Here is a 16,368-nt window from a genome sequence, read left to right as displayed (position 1 = left end):
GGTATAAGTAGTAATGTCTTTTTTCTATAATTTAATATTGAATGGTAAAGAACCCAAACGTATTTTTTTAACTCACAGCTATTAGTTATATAAAATAGTGCAATATCTTCAGTGAGTATTTCATGGATATAAAGGTGCTTTAGGTAATAAAAATAATGCTTCTTGCAGTGTTCAAATACTTCGGAGTATTTCAAAACACTGTATATTTGAAATTGACACAGTAAACTGGAAAGCATTGAGTTTCGTGAAGCTGAAATCACCCGATATGAAATATAAAAGATCCACAGAGATCCTAGAGGTGCAATATTTCAGTGAAGATTATCTATTGTGGGGCCATTGAATGGGAAAGAAAGGTTCGAATAGATTTCGAGCTCGATTTCAGATTCCATCAGGAAGAATTGGCACTCTTTTGACATTCAATGGGAACAATTTCAGGGAGACTTGGAAGCTATTGACCTCGAAAAACATTCAACCTCAAACTGTGATCAAGAAGAACTGGGTTAAGTAGAAGCTGACTAGAGTCTCATCCATATAACTATCCATGTCCAGAAATACCTGAAATTCGCCTATGGTTTCTAGAAATTTATTCAAAATTAAAGCCCAATGAATTGATCTCGGTGACGTAAAACGTTTTAGAAGATTAACAGAAATCTATTACTATGTAAAATTTAATAGAATTTGGAATCATTCGAGTTATCGACATGGAAAGATTATTCTTTGACAAGGAAGATATCCCAGGTCGATCTCACCGATTTGATTTCTTTTATAATATGTTTAAGTAGACTAAAAATTAAGCGACACCTATTTTTTCATCTGCCATTAAACACTTTAAGGGGGTGAAATCACCATCCAAAGTAAGGCTTGTCAAGGGGCGATTTGGCAGTTTCACCTACAAGAACATAATATTGTTTAACCAGTCCAATTGGAAAAGCTTTCTCATAACGAGAAATGAAAAATATAATCTTCTCAATTAAAAAAAAAATTAAGGGCAGAGCCACCCCTCACAGGGGTGAGCATTCGGGGGGTAGTTGCCCCGGCCAATATTTTTTATCGGGAAAATTCAAAGACACGTCGTATTTCCTTCGTGTTCATACACAACATATTTTTTTTTTCAGATTTTTAGACTTGAATTTGACCATTTTTTGCATAAACGTAATCATATTTAGGGGTGGCTCACCCCTTAATTTTTTTTTAATTGAGAAAATTACATTTTTTATTTCTTGTTATGAGAAAGCTTTTCCAGTTGGATTGGTTAAAAAATATTGTTCTTGTGGGTGAAACTGCCAAATCGCCCCTTGGCATGCCTTACATTGGATGGTGGTTTCACCCCCTTAAACTGTTTAATGGCAGATAAAAAAAAATACGTGTTGCTTAGTTTTTAGTCTACTATAACATATTATAAAAGCAATCAAATCGGAGAGATCGACCTGGGGTACCTTCCTTGTAAGAAAGCGCGTAATATAAGATAACTTTGGATGAGGGAGAAAGTATTGCAAGATTTTTCGTTTTTACGTTGAATGAAATCAATATGTATATAATTATACCCTGTACTGTAAGTTCATAATAATCGAAACTCAACTTAATCAAAATAATACCTAATTTTCGACTCTTAAAATACGTACGATTTTGTTTTTTACTAGAATTTTGGAAATACTTTTTTTTTGCCACGTAAAAAATGCTGAAAGGATAAAGAGCCTGACAATACAAATCAACTACGATTAAGCTATTTTGTTGTTTAATTGCCGGTACTCGTTTAACTATAGAATTAATTATCCATATAAGCAATTTGAAAGGAACATAACAATGCCGTAGTCCGAACTTTATTGTTTCACGCCTCAGCTACGTATATGAACGAGCCATCCGGGATACGGATGTTTTACGACCTGGTGTAAAACGGATTGGAATTTCGTCCCAAAAATATCTGCCCATGTGTACAATGAAACAGAATTTTTTAAAAGTCCCAAAAACCAACCCATCGGTGTTACAATTTATTCCAGCTCTCTTTAAAAACTTTCCTTTTTGCGGCCGGATTTAATGTCACTTTGACGAGTAAAAATCTACACTCATGTCAGACCTTTTTGGATTTTCCAACATTTGTGGCGATCATAATAAAAATCCTTACATTTTTGTCACTTCTTAATCATTAACAAATTTTGCTTAAAATATTAATTCAACCTACAAGAAACTTATTTAAAATTTAATTTTAACTTTTCTAAGCGAAACAACTTGAATACGAAATCTTTCATTGCAATGCACATAGTTTACCGCAAATCGTTTAAATTCTTGTTAAAGACGATTCATCGCGCGTAATTGTTTATTGTAATTTACGAATTTGAATTTTTCTCGTGGTACAAGCAATAGATTTTTTCCATTTCATGTTCTTCTATACAATTACATGATCTTAATATTAATTGACATTTACATACAATGCAACAGATTAACTTGGTACGTGCTGCCGTGTGCAAAAAGTGTATGCCATTAATAAATTGAATAAAAATCGAATTAGGTGCTTTTAAACGTGTCGTTTTTCAACCACTGAACATTTAAAAATTTGTTTAAGTGGAAGAGTTTATTCATTTTTGGAAATAATGAGCTGTTAACATATTTGGCAAGTTCTTTCGAAGACAAGAAAGTACTGACCGTCTTTCTCGTGATTGTTTTAGTAGTAGGTAAGTAATAATTACAATCTGCTCAGTACTTGTTTCCATCGTCCTAGCCCATTGTACACGGTGCAGTCTTATGTCAATTAAGATGCCAGGGTTACCTCATACCAATTAAACTAACCTAACTGGATCACATACACCTCAATTAAACCACTGACATGTGCCACAGGGACCACCTTCTAAAACAATTAATTAGCAAATGGTAATCCGGGAGACGTCGAGTGGTATAACCTTGCTATTCGGAATGATTATTAATTGTTGAAATTTGACATCATACGACAGTGATTGTATAGGAAAGTGACAGCGTGAAATTGGGATAAAAAATGTATGGCATGAATTATTTGAGATTAGAAGATTTTTGCAACATAGTCAAGTCGAAACAATATCGTCTTCTAGTAATTTTGTATGTAAAAAGATAAATGTTATTTTAAAAATTAATAATACTTTAATTTTAAACGCGGAAAGTTTTCAGAAAATTCAAGAAAGAGGCTATGTCGTTTGTATTAGTTTTTAATATAATAGCACATCTGTGTAAAGCATGATAATAAGGTAGGTACAATATTCGCAACCATACAATTTACCCTTTAGACTGTCAATGTTCTATATATATCCAGTAATTTATTATTCGGACAATGATTGATAAGATGGACCATTAAAGGTATTTTTGTCCATTATGGGTATTTCTGTGAAAGAAATGTTCCGTAAAGAAATTATCTCCATCCGATTCGGCGCATCATTAGAAAAATGAGATGGAGTAGCGTAGTACTTTACTAATTTCAGCATTGAAACAATTTAAAAGGTTCTCTGGTGACTTGAAATGAATTTAATCTTTTACCTCATCAATCAAATTCTTCCGGGTGGTAAATGAAAAATCGTAACAGAACGACGTAAAAGTTTACAGTTTACACGAGTACCGCTAGGATTTCTAACCACTCCCTTTACGGCCGCAATAAAATAAATTACTTTCCCCGTGAAAAAGAATCTTAACTGCAATCAGTTGACTAGAATGCGGAGGAATTCAAATTCCCGACGGTGTACATGTTAATAAGTCAGTCTTCGTTTTTAATACCTTTCCATTGTTACATGGAGTACATGAAAAATGGCATCTAAAGGCGTAAAAGTTTACATCCGTAGTACAATCAAGTCTTATGGTTTATTTTATTATTGTAATGCAATAACTCGTTTGTAGACGAAATAAATGACTTCGATTTTCTTACCACTTCCGAGTGCACTAGGGAGTAATTTTTCTCTTTACCACATTTGTATGAATATCCCAAATTAAGAATAATCACGAAGAAATTTTACTTGCGTTTACTTCTTACTTCATCGCACGTTTTTTATTTTGGGAAGCCGAAATATAATTATTTTTTTGTCCGAATAATTTATTTACCCCAGGAAGAAAGAAACCTCAATGTCCCATCTCGAAGTTCGAGCGAACCGGAATTACTCATTTCTTTCCACTCGTTTATAACAATTTCACGTTCAGCTCATTCCATTTCTGTCGTAGTGTGGACTTGAATACTTGAATGTACGTACAAGATAAGTGGATCTATTGGAAATAATTTTTTTAAAGCTGATTGCTCCTATAAAGGCAAATGATGTCAACTCAGAAATACAAGCAGTGGCAGTATCTTTTGGGAATTTAACTTAATTCATATTCGTCGTTCCTTATGTTTTCCTAATCTTTCATCCAACATTTCGTGGTTACGTTCTGATAAACAAAATTCAATTTTCAAGTTAAAAAATCCTTTATACTGCCTTAAAATAAAATAGCTTATCTGTCCATCGTTTCTTATTAAAATTATTACTAGACAATTTTATACCACTTCCTTATTAACCCCTTGTGCTACAATGACGAGCTAGATTCATTCAGTAAGAATGTTTCATAATTAAATCGATGCGCAAGGGGCTAAAATGAAATCAGTCGCGGCGTGAAAAATAATTTCCTTTATGACGTGAGAGTCGCAGAAGGATAACAAAGAGCTGAAACTCCTGTGCTGCTCTACAATTGAATTTTACTTCATTGTTGACTCCGCCACTCCAATAAACCCCATTTTAACGTAGAAATGTTTTTATCCCCTTCTCTGTACTCCGTTTCAAATAAATTGAAACGCCATGCTTGTCTCCGGGTTTCCATGCGATATTCTGCACGTCCATTAGCGTAATTAGTTAAGTAACTCGTTTATGAATCTTATATGCGAGTGATATAGTTGAAATGTTGCTCTCTAACGCTTTGAGTGCAGTCATACGTAATTCGATTTTCCACCAGTTTTATATTTTAAAAGAAATTAAATACCTTTTACGGACGGATTCATTGCCCCAGTAAACCCCGTAATTTTGCTAATCATACGAATGAGTCATTTCAATTTCCATTTACTCTCAGCATCAGAGAATTGCACATCCCACTTCAATCTCCATTTGGATACATCCATCGCAAAACTGACTTTTAATCTTGACACACAAAAAGTTTTGGTACGTTCATCACAGGGCGTAGAGCTTCCTCTCTTAAAATCCTTCTTCAGGAAGATTTAATTACTTTACTCCACGTTGATAATGTCTTTACTCCTTATTAGGGGCTGTAATCTTGGCGGACTAGAAAGTGCATGTCTTCGGAGAAATTCAAACTGGATAATAAGTTTCCAGCGATTATTTCACTTCTCTCCTTGCATAGAAATTCTTTCTGCAGTTTCTTGCTCTTAATTATTTTAATAAGCGTAAATATTTAACCGACAAGTGGCAACAATTTGCCCGTTACTCGCCTTATTCTGAGAAATCAGACCTTACAACTGTGTTTAAGGTGATGTAAAACACGTCGAGTAACTTGATCGACGTAGGTAAAGAAGATTTTTCTAAATCCCTACACTGCCGATGTTCGTTTATATATTGACAGCTGTCTTGAATTATATTGAGTATTGCACTAAATGGCATATTCAATTTGTCGTTTTTGTACAAAAATTATAACGAAATCGAAGGAAAACTCCAGAAATCCCCTGGATTCATGGTTTCTGAGGCCCTAATGCGCCATCTGTGTTTCCGTGTCAACTAAATTTTCACTCCGAAATCTCGTATTACCATTGTTTTAGCATAGCAGCGTATAAGACACTTTTTTGCATTTATCCCGTTAAAATGAGAGTTTCTCGATTACTGGAATGTTTTAAATTATTGTGCAATTGTCCTGACACCTTCGTTTCTCATATCCGCTTTCAATACGTGTATATCGATCGTAGTATGAGAGTTCGACACCATTTTGGTTCTGATCTGGATTAAGTCAAAAAAGTTTTGTTCGAAAATCCAAATTTTGAAAGTGTAAGGACAATTCTTAAGTAATCATAAATCACGTGACAAAGTTTCGAACGGTTCGATTTTATTTACGCCGTTTGAAAATGAGCGCTGAGATAAGTTCCTGGCGGGTAAATTCAGAGTTCGTTGAATTTGCACCACGCACGAGTTTAAATAAGAAGAACAATAACAATTTATTGTACTAATAAAATAACGGATTGAGGATACAATTTGTCGATATGAATTCGCGGTACAATCGCGTGTCCGGGTGACGCCCTAAGTCCTAGGGCGGAGACAAAACATCTGAATTGTTCAAAGTCCGAGTTGAGTCTAAATCTTAAAAAGGAGGGAAAGTTGCATTCTCGATGCACTTTCTTCCCTTTCCTCCGTCGAAACCTAGGAAGAGATGCACTTGGAATGCCGAGCCCTGATTGGTAGACTTTAGGATAGCATTTCCCAAAGGTTCGTTTCTCCAGGACGGCACAGACTTCCTCGAATCCTGGAGAAAGTCCGCGATGTCTGTTAGCCTATACGATACCCTTTTGGAAATGCGTCGTCAAGACAGACCCTGAAGTGGCCACTTTGAAGACCCCCCTGATCGGGGACATAAATGCCGAGTCCTTTCTTTAGCTATTTTCTGACGACGGGCGGAACACTCCTTCGAGGAAGAGTGACCAAATGTTGCTCAATTGTTCTTCGGGCCGCCTCACTCCAATCAGATGGTTCAACAGATCCAATACCCTTAAAAAAAGTGACTTATTCGGATCGACCGATTTGAGGGGGGGTTTTACTTCACCTTAACCATACCACGATTGATCCTAAGAACCTTGGGAAGTTTTCGGAGGTGAAGGTCTGCAGAAAGATCCAAAGTGGATATCAAGTCTCGGGTGATAATTTAACTCCTTTCCCTGCAGCGAAGTTCGATACGTCTTCTAATCGTGTTTTATAATCTTGTAAAACCAGCACTCCGGAGCCCTGGCGTTACTTAAATTATCCCGATAAGCGTAATCGCCCGCCGGTAAGCGGCAAACGTTCGTTCCTTGCTCGACACATATTGCAAAAATGACGTGACAGCGAATGCGTTCAAGTGAATCATAAGTGAGCCTATGAACCTTGAGAAGGTGTTTTTCGGAGGGGTGGAAGGTGAAGGTCTTCGGAAAGATTCAAAGTGGATAGCAAGTTGCTTGCCGGACACGCCTGTGCTAGACTTGAGTGACTTGAGTCACCGTGTGATTGGTCCCCGTGATTCCGTTGTTATCACCGTGCTGTGAAACCGGCATCCACCTGCCCAGCACCTTCCACCTGCAGAACAGCTGATTGAACGTCATCCTGAACTGCCGGCTCATGGCGCAGTAGAGGATGAAGTTGATGGCCGAGTTGATCAGGGCGAGGATGTCCATCACTTCTCCTGAAACCATACACAACGATTAAACATCCGTATACTAAACAAAATTAACATTTAATTAGTAGATTACTGTTACCAGATGCGCGGGTTAAAAGATTTCTAATCATCGTTAATGCGAAAGTTGGGTTAATACGAGTTAGTAGCGTGCACCTATAATGTAAATATTACATAATGGTATTACTATGAAGGCTCTATATAGGGGAAAATAAAGCCTCCGGTGGATATCTACTTGTATTTCTTCGGGGTTAAAAACAAATTCGTACATGTATATTTAAACATTTACCGAGCAAAGTATAGATACTAAACGGAAAGAAGACTTTCCATTTTCCAACCAATGATTAACGCGTCTGTCCATTACAATGTCGAGGTTTTAAAAACTGCAGGGGTTAGAAAACTGTCCTAAGAAAATTATTTCCATTTACTAACCTGACAGGTAGATGTAAGACATTTTTGTGAAACATCGCAACTGTCTGTATCTTCGCTAGGAATACTTGTCAGGTACGGAGGAAACGTGACGTACATTCAAACCAGACGGTAAAATAACATCTCTACGTCGTTTTCAAGTACCGGAAGTGAGCTCGAAGGTTCCTCGGCTAAGATGAACGTGTTCAAGAGGAACTTCCGAGGTTTGGCAGATCAAGAAGAGGTCGGACGAGGTTCATAACGAGCGCGGATAATTCAATGGCGGCGTTAGTATCGTTATTAGAGCGAAATTGTATTTGCTTATTGATATCTCGTCATTGGACGATCTTAACAGCGTTATGTAACTCGATGAGTCCATTTTTGATGTGTTCCATATTGCACGCATATCTAGCCGAGTCGAAATATTCAAATTAAGTCCTGAACGTTCTGATGTGTTCATTTTACATAAAAAAAACTGTTGCGAAACTTGTGCGAGAAAATGCGAGTTTATCGACTACCAGAGTGTTCTAAATTGTCGTAAAATTGTCCTGACCATTTCGATTCTCATGTCGGAGCCTTCGATAATTGTAAATTGATCGAAATATGAGAGCTCGACGCCATTTTGATTCTGGCCTGGGCTGAGTTAAAAAATTGTTTAAAAAAATTCAAATTTTGAATGTGTCAGGACAATTCTTAGATGATCAGAAGTGATGTGTCAGAGTTTCGGACAGTTTGGTCTAATACCCTGAAAAAAAAAGTGTCGTATTCAAATCGACTGATTTGAAGGGGATTTCACTTCACTTTAAGGTGATGTGAAAATGACAACACAGAGGTCTCGTTTCTGAAACTTGGATATGGAGGCTGTAAGGAAGGTCCTGACTCTCATGAAATTTGAATTGTTAAAAACTTATTTATAGATATTAATTAGATTTTTTATTAAAAATAAAATTTCATGGGTGTCAGGACCTTTCTTACGGCCTCCATATTCACGTTGTACATATTGAAACGATTCGGTACACTTAGGTCGGGAAAAAGTTTTATGAACAATAGACCCCTCGGATGTCACTTTCACATCCCCTTAAGGTACTTAAGGGGTTACACCACTTTGACGCACCCAAAAATTACGGTTTTTTAAAGAATTTTTTTTAAGAGTTAAAACGTTTTTATCCAAATTAAAGTACAGTAAGGTATTGTACTACTATTAAACTCGCTCACTGCGAAAATCGATGATCGTGCGGTGTGCAGGTGTATAGGTGTACACACGTTTTTCTTAAAACTGCATTTTAAAAATCGGTGGGCACTCTAGCTCCGCCAATTTTCAATCAATCGTCTCGATTCTTTTTTTATTTTATTCGTCATATGTTTATCTAGCGAAATACGTATGGTTTTTTCAATGTATTGATATTCGCATTTTTTATGCAACATTAATTAACGAAATTTAGGGCAAAATACGTATCTTTCCTTTCAAATCGATGCCATTTTGTGAAAAATGCATATTTTTGAAGACGGCTACGTATTTCGCTAGCTTTTGGGCTGCAGAAACTAATTCTTTTTCGTTTATTGTTCTTACTTAAACCTGGACTGAGTTATCGTGCCCACCGCACGATGATCGATTTTCGCAGCGTTCCGGTAAATCGCCTTTCAAGCCGCCATTTTTGTAAATAAGAAAAATACAAAAAAGGCATTTTTTTTGTTTAATAGTAGTATAATACTTTACTGTACTTTAATTTGGATAATAACGTTTTAATTCTTAAAAAAAATTCTTGATAAACCGTAATTTTTGGGTGGGTCAAAGTGGTGTAACCCCTTAAAGGTGTTTCGGGACAGCTTTGGTATACCAAGAAGAGGTCGGGCAAGGTTCATAATGAGCGCGGATAATTTAATGGTGGCGGTTGGATCGGTATTAGGACGAAACTGTATTTGCTCATCGGCTTCGCGTGATTGGAGGATCCTAACTGCGTTAGATAATTCGATAAACCAACTTTCGACGTATACCATGTCGCGCGCATTGTCTAAGTCCTAGCACGCACGTCTAGTCGAGTCGAGACATCCGGATCGAGTCCTGAACTTTCCGACGTGCACGAGACTCTCCGAGGATGAGTAATTAGGTATGAATTTCACGTGTCGGCCCTGTTCAAAGTGGAATTACGCCAACTCGTTACTGCACAGTACGGAGCGCCGTTTTGCAGCTTTTACCTCGATTTGGATGCATTTCTACCTCGTTATTTTGCAGGATCTCGGTGTAGCTTTGAACACACGTTTTGGAACTTTACTTAAATACTTTGGGAACAGACCTTCATTAAGGTGAAGTGAAACCCCCATCAAATCAGTCGATTCGAATACAACACTTTTTTTTAAGCGTATTAGACCAAACTGTCCGAAACTTTGACACATCACTCCTGATCATTTAAGAATTGTCTGACACATTCAACATTTTGGATTTTTTTAAACAATTTTTTAACTCAGTCCAGACCAGAACCAAAATGGCGTCGAGCTCTCATATTTCAATCAATGTACAATTATCGAAGGCTCTGATATGAGAATCGAAAGGGTCAGGACAATTTTACGACAATTTAGAACACTCTGGTAGTCGATAAACTCGCATTTGAACGGGATAAAGGCAAAAAGAGTGTTGTCTGCGCTTCTATGCTAAAAGGATGGGAATACAAGGTCTCGGAGTGAAAATTTAATTGACCTGGAAATCACAGATGGCGCAGGGGGTCCCTTTGCGGTCAATTAGGGCCCCAGAAAGCATGAATCCAGAGGATTTCTGTACTTTCACTTCGATTTCTTTATAATTATTGTACGAAAACGACAGGTGGATTATGCCATTTGGTACAATACCCAATTTAATTCGACACAGCTGTCAATATAAAAACAAACGTCGGCAACGTAGGCATTTAGAAAAATCTTCTTTATCGACGTCGATCAAGTTTCTGGATGTGTTTCACTTCACTTTAATGCATGAGAGAGCTGACTGTTTGATGTATCGTAATGTAGATTTCGAACCCTTTATTCAATTTTTAAACGGTTTATACGATGTTTCGAGTAGAATTGTTGAGGTGTGCTGTTAAATAACGATCCATATTTCGGATACTCAAAAAGCATCGTTTTTAATATTTCGTTTTTATTTACTCGAGAACGATGCAGAGGACGTTGTCGAAATGACCAGAAACTTGTGAAAATACTGATTATATTGTTTAAAGTTTTTCGGTATGAGTGATGAGCCGAAAATATTACCTGCATAATATATTTGGAATAGAAATATGAATAGTGCAGAAAGCAAAAAGAACCCGTTTTCAAATTTGCGAGTCGTCAAGCATTCGCACGAAGAGAATTTTTCGATTGTGAGTAAAAATGACATATGCGATCCGTGTTCATATTTTCACCCAATTTCGGTTTCATTAGATGGTACGGTGCACTGGTCTCTTAACTTTCATTTTTTCGCGGCCGTAAAACCTACTTACTCCTCTAGACGAGGACTTTTTTGTATTATTTATCTCGAAGGTAGAAATATGCAATAAGGATATTTTCTTAATACTGATTATAACGTTTCAAATATTTCGGTATAAGTGGTAATGAGTCGAAAGTATGACATGTATAATATATATCTAACAGTTATTTTAATGATGTAAAAAGCAAAGAGATTTTCGAATTTACAAGTCGCTCAGCATTCGCACGGAGAGAATCTTTCAAATGTGAGTAAAAACGACATATGCGATCCGTGTTCATATTTTCACCCATTTTCGGTCTCATTAGATGGTACGGTGCACTGGTCTCTTAACTTTCATTTTTTCGCGGCCGTAAAACCTACTTACTCCGCCAGGCTAGAATTTTTTTGCATTATTTATCTCGAAGGTAGAAATATGCAATGAGGATATTTTCTTAATACTCATTATAACGTTTAAAATATTTCAGTATAAGCGGTAATGAGTTGAAAGTATGACATGTATAATATATTTCGAACAGATATATGTTAACAGTTTTTCGATCGGCGAATTTGGAAGTAAATGGCGATCACGACATCGCAAAACCGATTAATAGGCTTCCGGTAGATAAAGAGAGTTAATGGTGCAAAAAGCAAAGAGTACCCGTTTTCGAATTTGCAAGTCGCCGAGCATTCGCACGGAGTGAATCTTTCAAATGGGAATCGAAAGGACATAAGAGACTCGTTTTCGTATTTTCACCCAAATTTCCTGTCATTAGATAGTAAGGTGCACTGGTTCCCTAACTTCTATTTCCTCGTGGCAGTAAAACCAACTTACTTCGCCAGGCGAAGGTCCTTTTTCGCACTTCCCGTGCGGAGAGTAATACCGGAGCATTAGGGCAACCACGTAGATGCAATGTAAACGTTCCCGGAATCCTGGCTATCCTGTGATCTACATTCTCAATGTGGAACTTTCTCAGCTTTACGTTACTCCTCCTGGCGAAGCAATTTCCGAGGTTAAAGTGATTCGAAGGATCAGTTCTGCTCCCGAGGATATCTCTACATGCCGAAAGATTTAATCCAGACAGTTTCCCTCCAGATATTCCTTCGCTTAATTTTTCTACATTATTTACCTTGAAGGAGGAAACATGCAAGGAAGACATTTTTGAATTGACGAGAAATTGCGTAAGATATTGATTATAATATTCAAAGTATGGAATGGTAAAGAGTCGAAAGTTACGACTACAAGATACGCGGGTGATGATGACGAGGAAAGAGCTTTACCAGTTATTAATATGGAGGGAGAGAAGAAATGTTATGTCCCCCTTGATAGTTTTGAAAACCGTTTCACGGAGATTCTTTTAATTTATTTTCAGCATATCTTCGTGCCGGAATGCCGCTACTTTACAAGAGGCATCACGAAAGATGCAACCTGTTGATGAATTGCGGGCATTTCCATGAAGCCTCCCAATAACGCATCAGTTAAGTGCGATTAAGGTTTAATGCAGAAGCAACCTTCCAAATATCACGAAGGAACCTTTCAAATATGTCCAACTTTGCCTTATAACTTCTACATCTCGTTACGATTTGCGAAATCGTTGCTCCAAATTAAGGAAAGGAGATTTAAGGCGGGTAAATGTTACAGTTTGTATTGTATCGCGATTAAACAAATGGGATCGGTAGGAGGAACACTCGTTACTATGTTCATTGCAATACGTTTGTAATACTTGCCGATGACAAGTGAATCGGTGTGTTAGGAATTTCTACGAAAAAGAGATAGAATAATGGGAATATTTCCACTTATCTAACACGAACTTGTATAATTGATTAAGCAGCTGTTTAAACTAGTTATTTTAATTTTTTCTAAATTAATTTAAGCGCGCGAGTTAACGTTTGAGTGCTACACTTTAATGAATTGGTTAAACTAACAGGCGTCTCAAAGCAGGTAATTATTTGTTATAGTCTTGTTATCCTCACAATTTATCATTCGCTTTTCTAGTATATGTCCTTATTTATTATAGATGATCGGTGAATATAATAAAAGTGACACAGTTAAGAAATGCTGTGATCAAACAAGAAATAGGTACCAACTATTGTACTACCATTATGCAACCCATATTGTAAAGAGTATTTTAGGACGAGAAATAAGATGGCCGACTGTCGTTAGATCTTCCAAATGTATATCCAGGCTCTCCCTTCTTTCTTTTCTTCTCCCTCGTTTCGGAAGGGGTCTTTGTAAATTCTCTTTCCCGGCGATGAAAACCATAGGCCACTATTGTACAACTTTTGTACAACCCATATTGTAAAGACTACTTTAGGACGCGAAATAAGATGGTTGACTGTCATTAGATCTCCCAAATGTATATCCAGGCTTTCCCTTCTTTCTTTTCTTCCCCCTCATCTCCAAAGAGGCCTCTGTAAATTCTCTTTCCCGGCAATGAAAACCATAGGCAGAGTATCTACCGAGATTACTCCCCATTTCCCTGATGCGGCCATCCGTTTCCCGCGGCGCGTCACATGGCGGTCATATCTCATGGAATTGGAAAATGCGACAATTTCTGCACTTCCGAAACAACGTTCCCGTCACTTCCCAGCTACCTGGTGGGGAACAAGCCAGCGAACGATCCGCGGAGCAACCCGGGAAACAACCCGCGCAACCCCGCGCCCGCGCAAACATAACCTCAACGATCGTTCGCGCGCGCGCGCCATTATGGGCCCACGTATCCTCCTACGACCTCGTAAATCTTTGCCTCGCTATACTGACGCGTTTGCCTAACCATACCGTCGAATCGAAACGCAATTATTTACGAAGAGTCAATCCGCGCCGGATTACTCGCGCGTCGTGGCCGCGGAAAAGGCGGCGGCTTTGGTGCGAGACTCGATAATTCCCCGAAACGAGACGGAAAAATTGAATCCCGATACGAATCTTTTCGTATCGATTTATACCTCCTTGGAGAATACCAAAGATTTTCCTGACCTCGTTCCATCCCATTTCAAGGGGAATGTTCTGTGATCCTTTGCCATTATCTATTTACAGGACATCTTTTTAACGATAATCGTATAAATCAATAACATCTATTTGTCTTCTGAATGGAAGTTTCTTGCAATTATATTTAATTCAGGCAATAATATATACGTCGACGATGCATATTTGTTTTAGTCATTTAATCTTTTTTCACAGGGCCTAGATAACACTCCTGGATCCTATGAATGTTCTACGAATATTCACGTAGAATATTTCGTTGTTCTCAGAATATGACGCGAATGTTTAAGATGTACAGTGAATATTCCTGGAACGCAGAATTTTTGAAAATATTCAAAGCATGTCCTGGCTGGCTTATAAATGTATGTCAAGAATATTCATAGATACAATGGTGTTATTTGGGGGTAGAGAGTAGAGAACGTTCTTGGCGAGAGACTCGATAACGCCAATTTTTATTCTCAACGGAATAATTGTTTCTTGCAATTATATCTAATTCAGGCAATAATATATACATATGTCAACAATGTATATTTGTTTTAGTCAACTGATCTTTTTTCAAAGGGTAGAGAATAGAGAACGTCTTTGACGCGAGATTCGATGATTCTTCGAAACGAGACGGGAGAATTGAATCCCGATACGAATCTCTTCGTATTGATTTATACATCCTTGGAGGATACGGGAGATTTTCCCTACCTCGTTCCATCCGATTTTAAGGGGAATTTTCCATGATACGTAGCCACTGCCTATTTTCAGCACGTCTTTTTAACGAAGAAAGGCGTTTTAAATATGCGGTGACAATTTAGGGGCAAAATGGCAGGGATGTTTATCGTGTTTTCACGTGACAAGTTGCAAAGGAAAATTTACTGACTGGAAGTCATGTAGGTGTTTTTCTTTGCCGATTAGGGTCCTGTTTATCCCGAAACGTTTGTTTAACCGTGGTTACCGAATTAAAATGTAATTATTTACGAATAGTGTATTTCGCGGTCCTAGAAGATTAGTGAACGTCTTTGGCGCGAGACTCGATGATTCCCCGATACGAGACGGGAGAATTGAATCCCGATACGAATCTCTTCGTATCGATTTATACATCCTTGGAGGATACGGGAGATTTTCCCGACCTCGTTCCATCCGATTTTAAGGGGAATTTTCCATGATACGTAGCCACTGCCTATTTTCAGCACGTCTTTTTAACGAAGAAAGGCGTTCTAAATATGCGGTGACAATTTAGGGGCAAAATGGCGGGGATGTTTATGGTGCTTTCACGTGACAAGTTGCAAAGGAAAATTTACTGACTGGAAGTCATGTAGGTGTTTTTCTTCGCCGATTAGGGTCCTGTTTATCCTGAAACGTTTGTTTAACCGTGGTTACCGAATTAAAATGTAATTATTTACGAAGAGTGTATTTCGCGGCCCTAGAAGATTAGAGAACGTCTTTGGCGCGAGACTCGATAATTCCCCGATACGAGACGGGAGAATTGAATCCCGATACGAATCTCTTCGTATCGATTTATACATCCTTGGAGGATATGCGAGATTTTCCCGACCTCGTTCCATCCGATTTCAAGGGGAATTTTCCATGATACTTTGCCATTGCCTATTTTCAGCATGTCTTTTTAACGAAGAAAGGCGTTCTAAATATGCGGTGACAATTTAGGGGCAAAATGGCAGGGATGTTTATCGTGTTTTCACGTGACAAGTTGCAAAGGAAAATTTACTGACTGGAAGTCATGTAGGTGTTTTTCTTTGCCGATTAGGGTCCTGTTTATCCCGAAACGTTTGTTTAACCGTGGTTACCGAATTAAAATGTAATTATTTACGAATAGTGTATTTCGCGGTCCTAGAAGATTAGTGAACGTCTTTGGCGCGAGACACGATAATTCCCCGATACGAGACGGAAAATTGAATCCCGATACGAATCTCTTCGTATCGATTTATACATCCTTGGAGGATACGGGAGATTTTCCCTGTTTATCCTGAAACGTTTGTTTAATCGTGGTTACTGAATTAAAATGTAATTATTTACGAAGAGTGTATTTCGCGGCCGTAGAAGATTAGAGAACGTCTTTGGCGCGAGACTCGATAATTCCCGATACGAGACGGGAGAATTGAATCCCAATACGAATCTCTTCGTATCGATTTATATATCCTTGGAGGATACGGGAGATTTTCCCGACCTCGTTCCATCCGATTTTAAGGGGAATTTTCCATGA

At 37.9% G+C, this 16,368-nt stretch overlaps 1 protein-coding gene across 1 annotated transcript in view; it reads right to left on the bottom strand.

Annotated features, from left to right (window-relative positions):
* The window catches only part of LOC105703808 (sex peptide receptor-like), a 59,414-nt gene that overhangs the window by 15,398 nt on the left and 27,648 nt on the right, over positions 1-16,368 (bottom strand). Inside the window, exon 2 of the mRNA XM_012432496.2 lies at positions 7,055-7,350. Coding sequence (XP_012287919.2) covers positions 7,145-7,350 — 206 coding nt within the window. The 3' untranslated portion in view covers positions 7,055-7,144. The remainder of the gene's footprint in view (positions 1-7,054; positions 7,351-16,368) is intronic.

Source organism: Orussus abietinus, unplaced genomic scaffold, assembly GCF_000612105.2.
Source record: "Orussus abietinus isolate OABI.00-Male unplaced genomic scaffold, Oabi_2.0 scaffold87, whole genome shotgun sequence".
Taxonomy (NCBI): domain Eukaryota; kingdom Metazoa; phylum Arthropoda; class Insecta; order Hymenoptera; family Orussidae; genus Orussus; species Orussus abietinus.
This window is presented reverse-complemented; position numbering and strand designations above follow the sequence as displayed.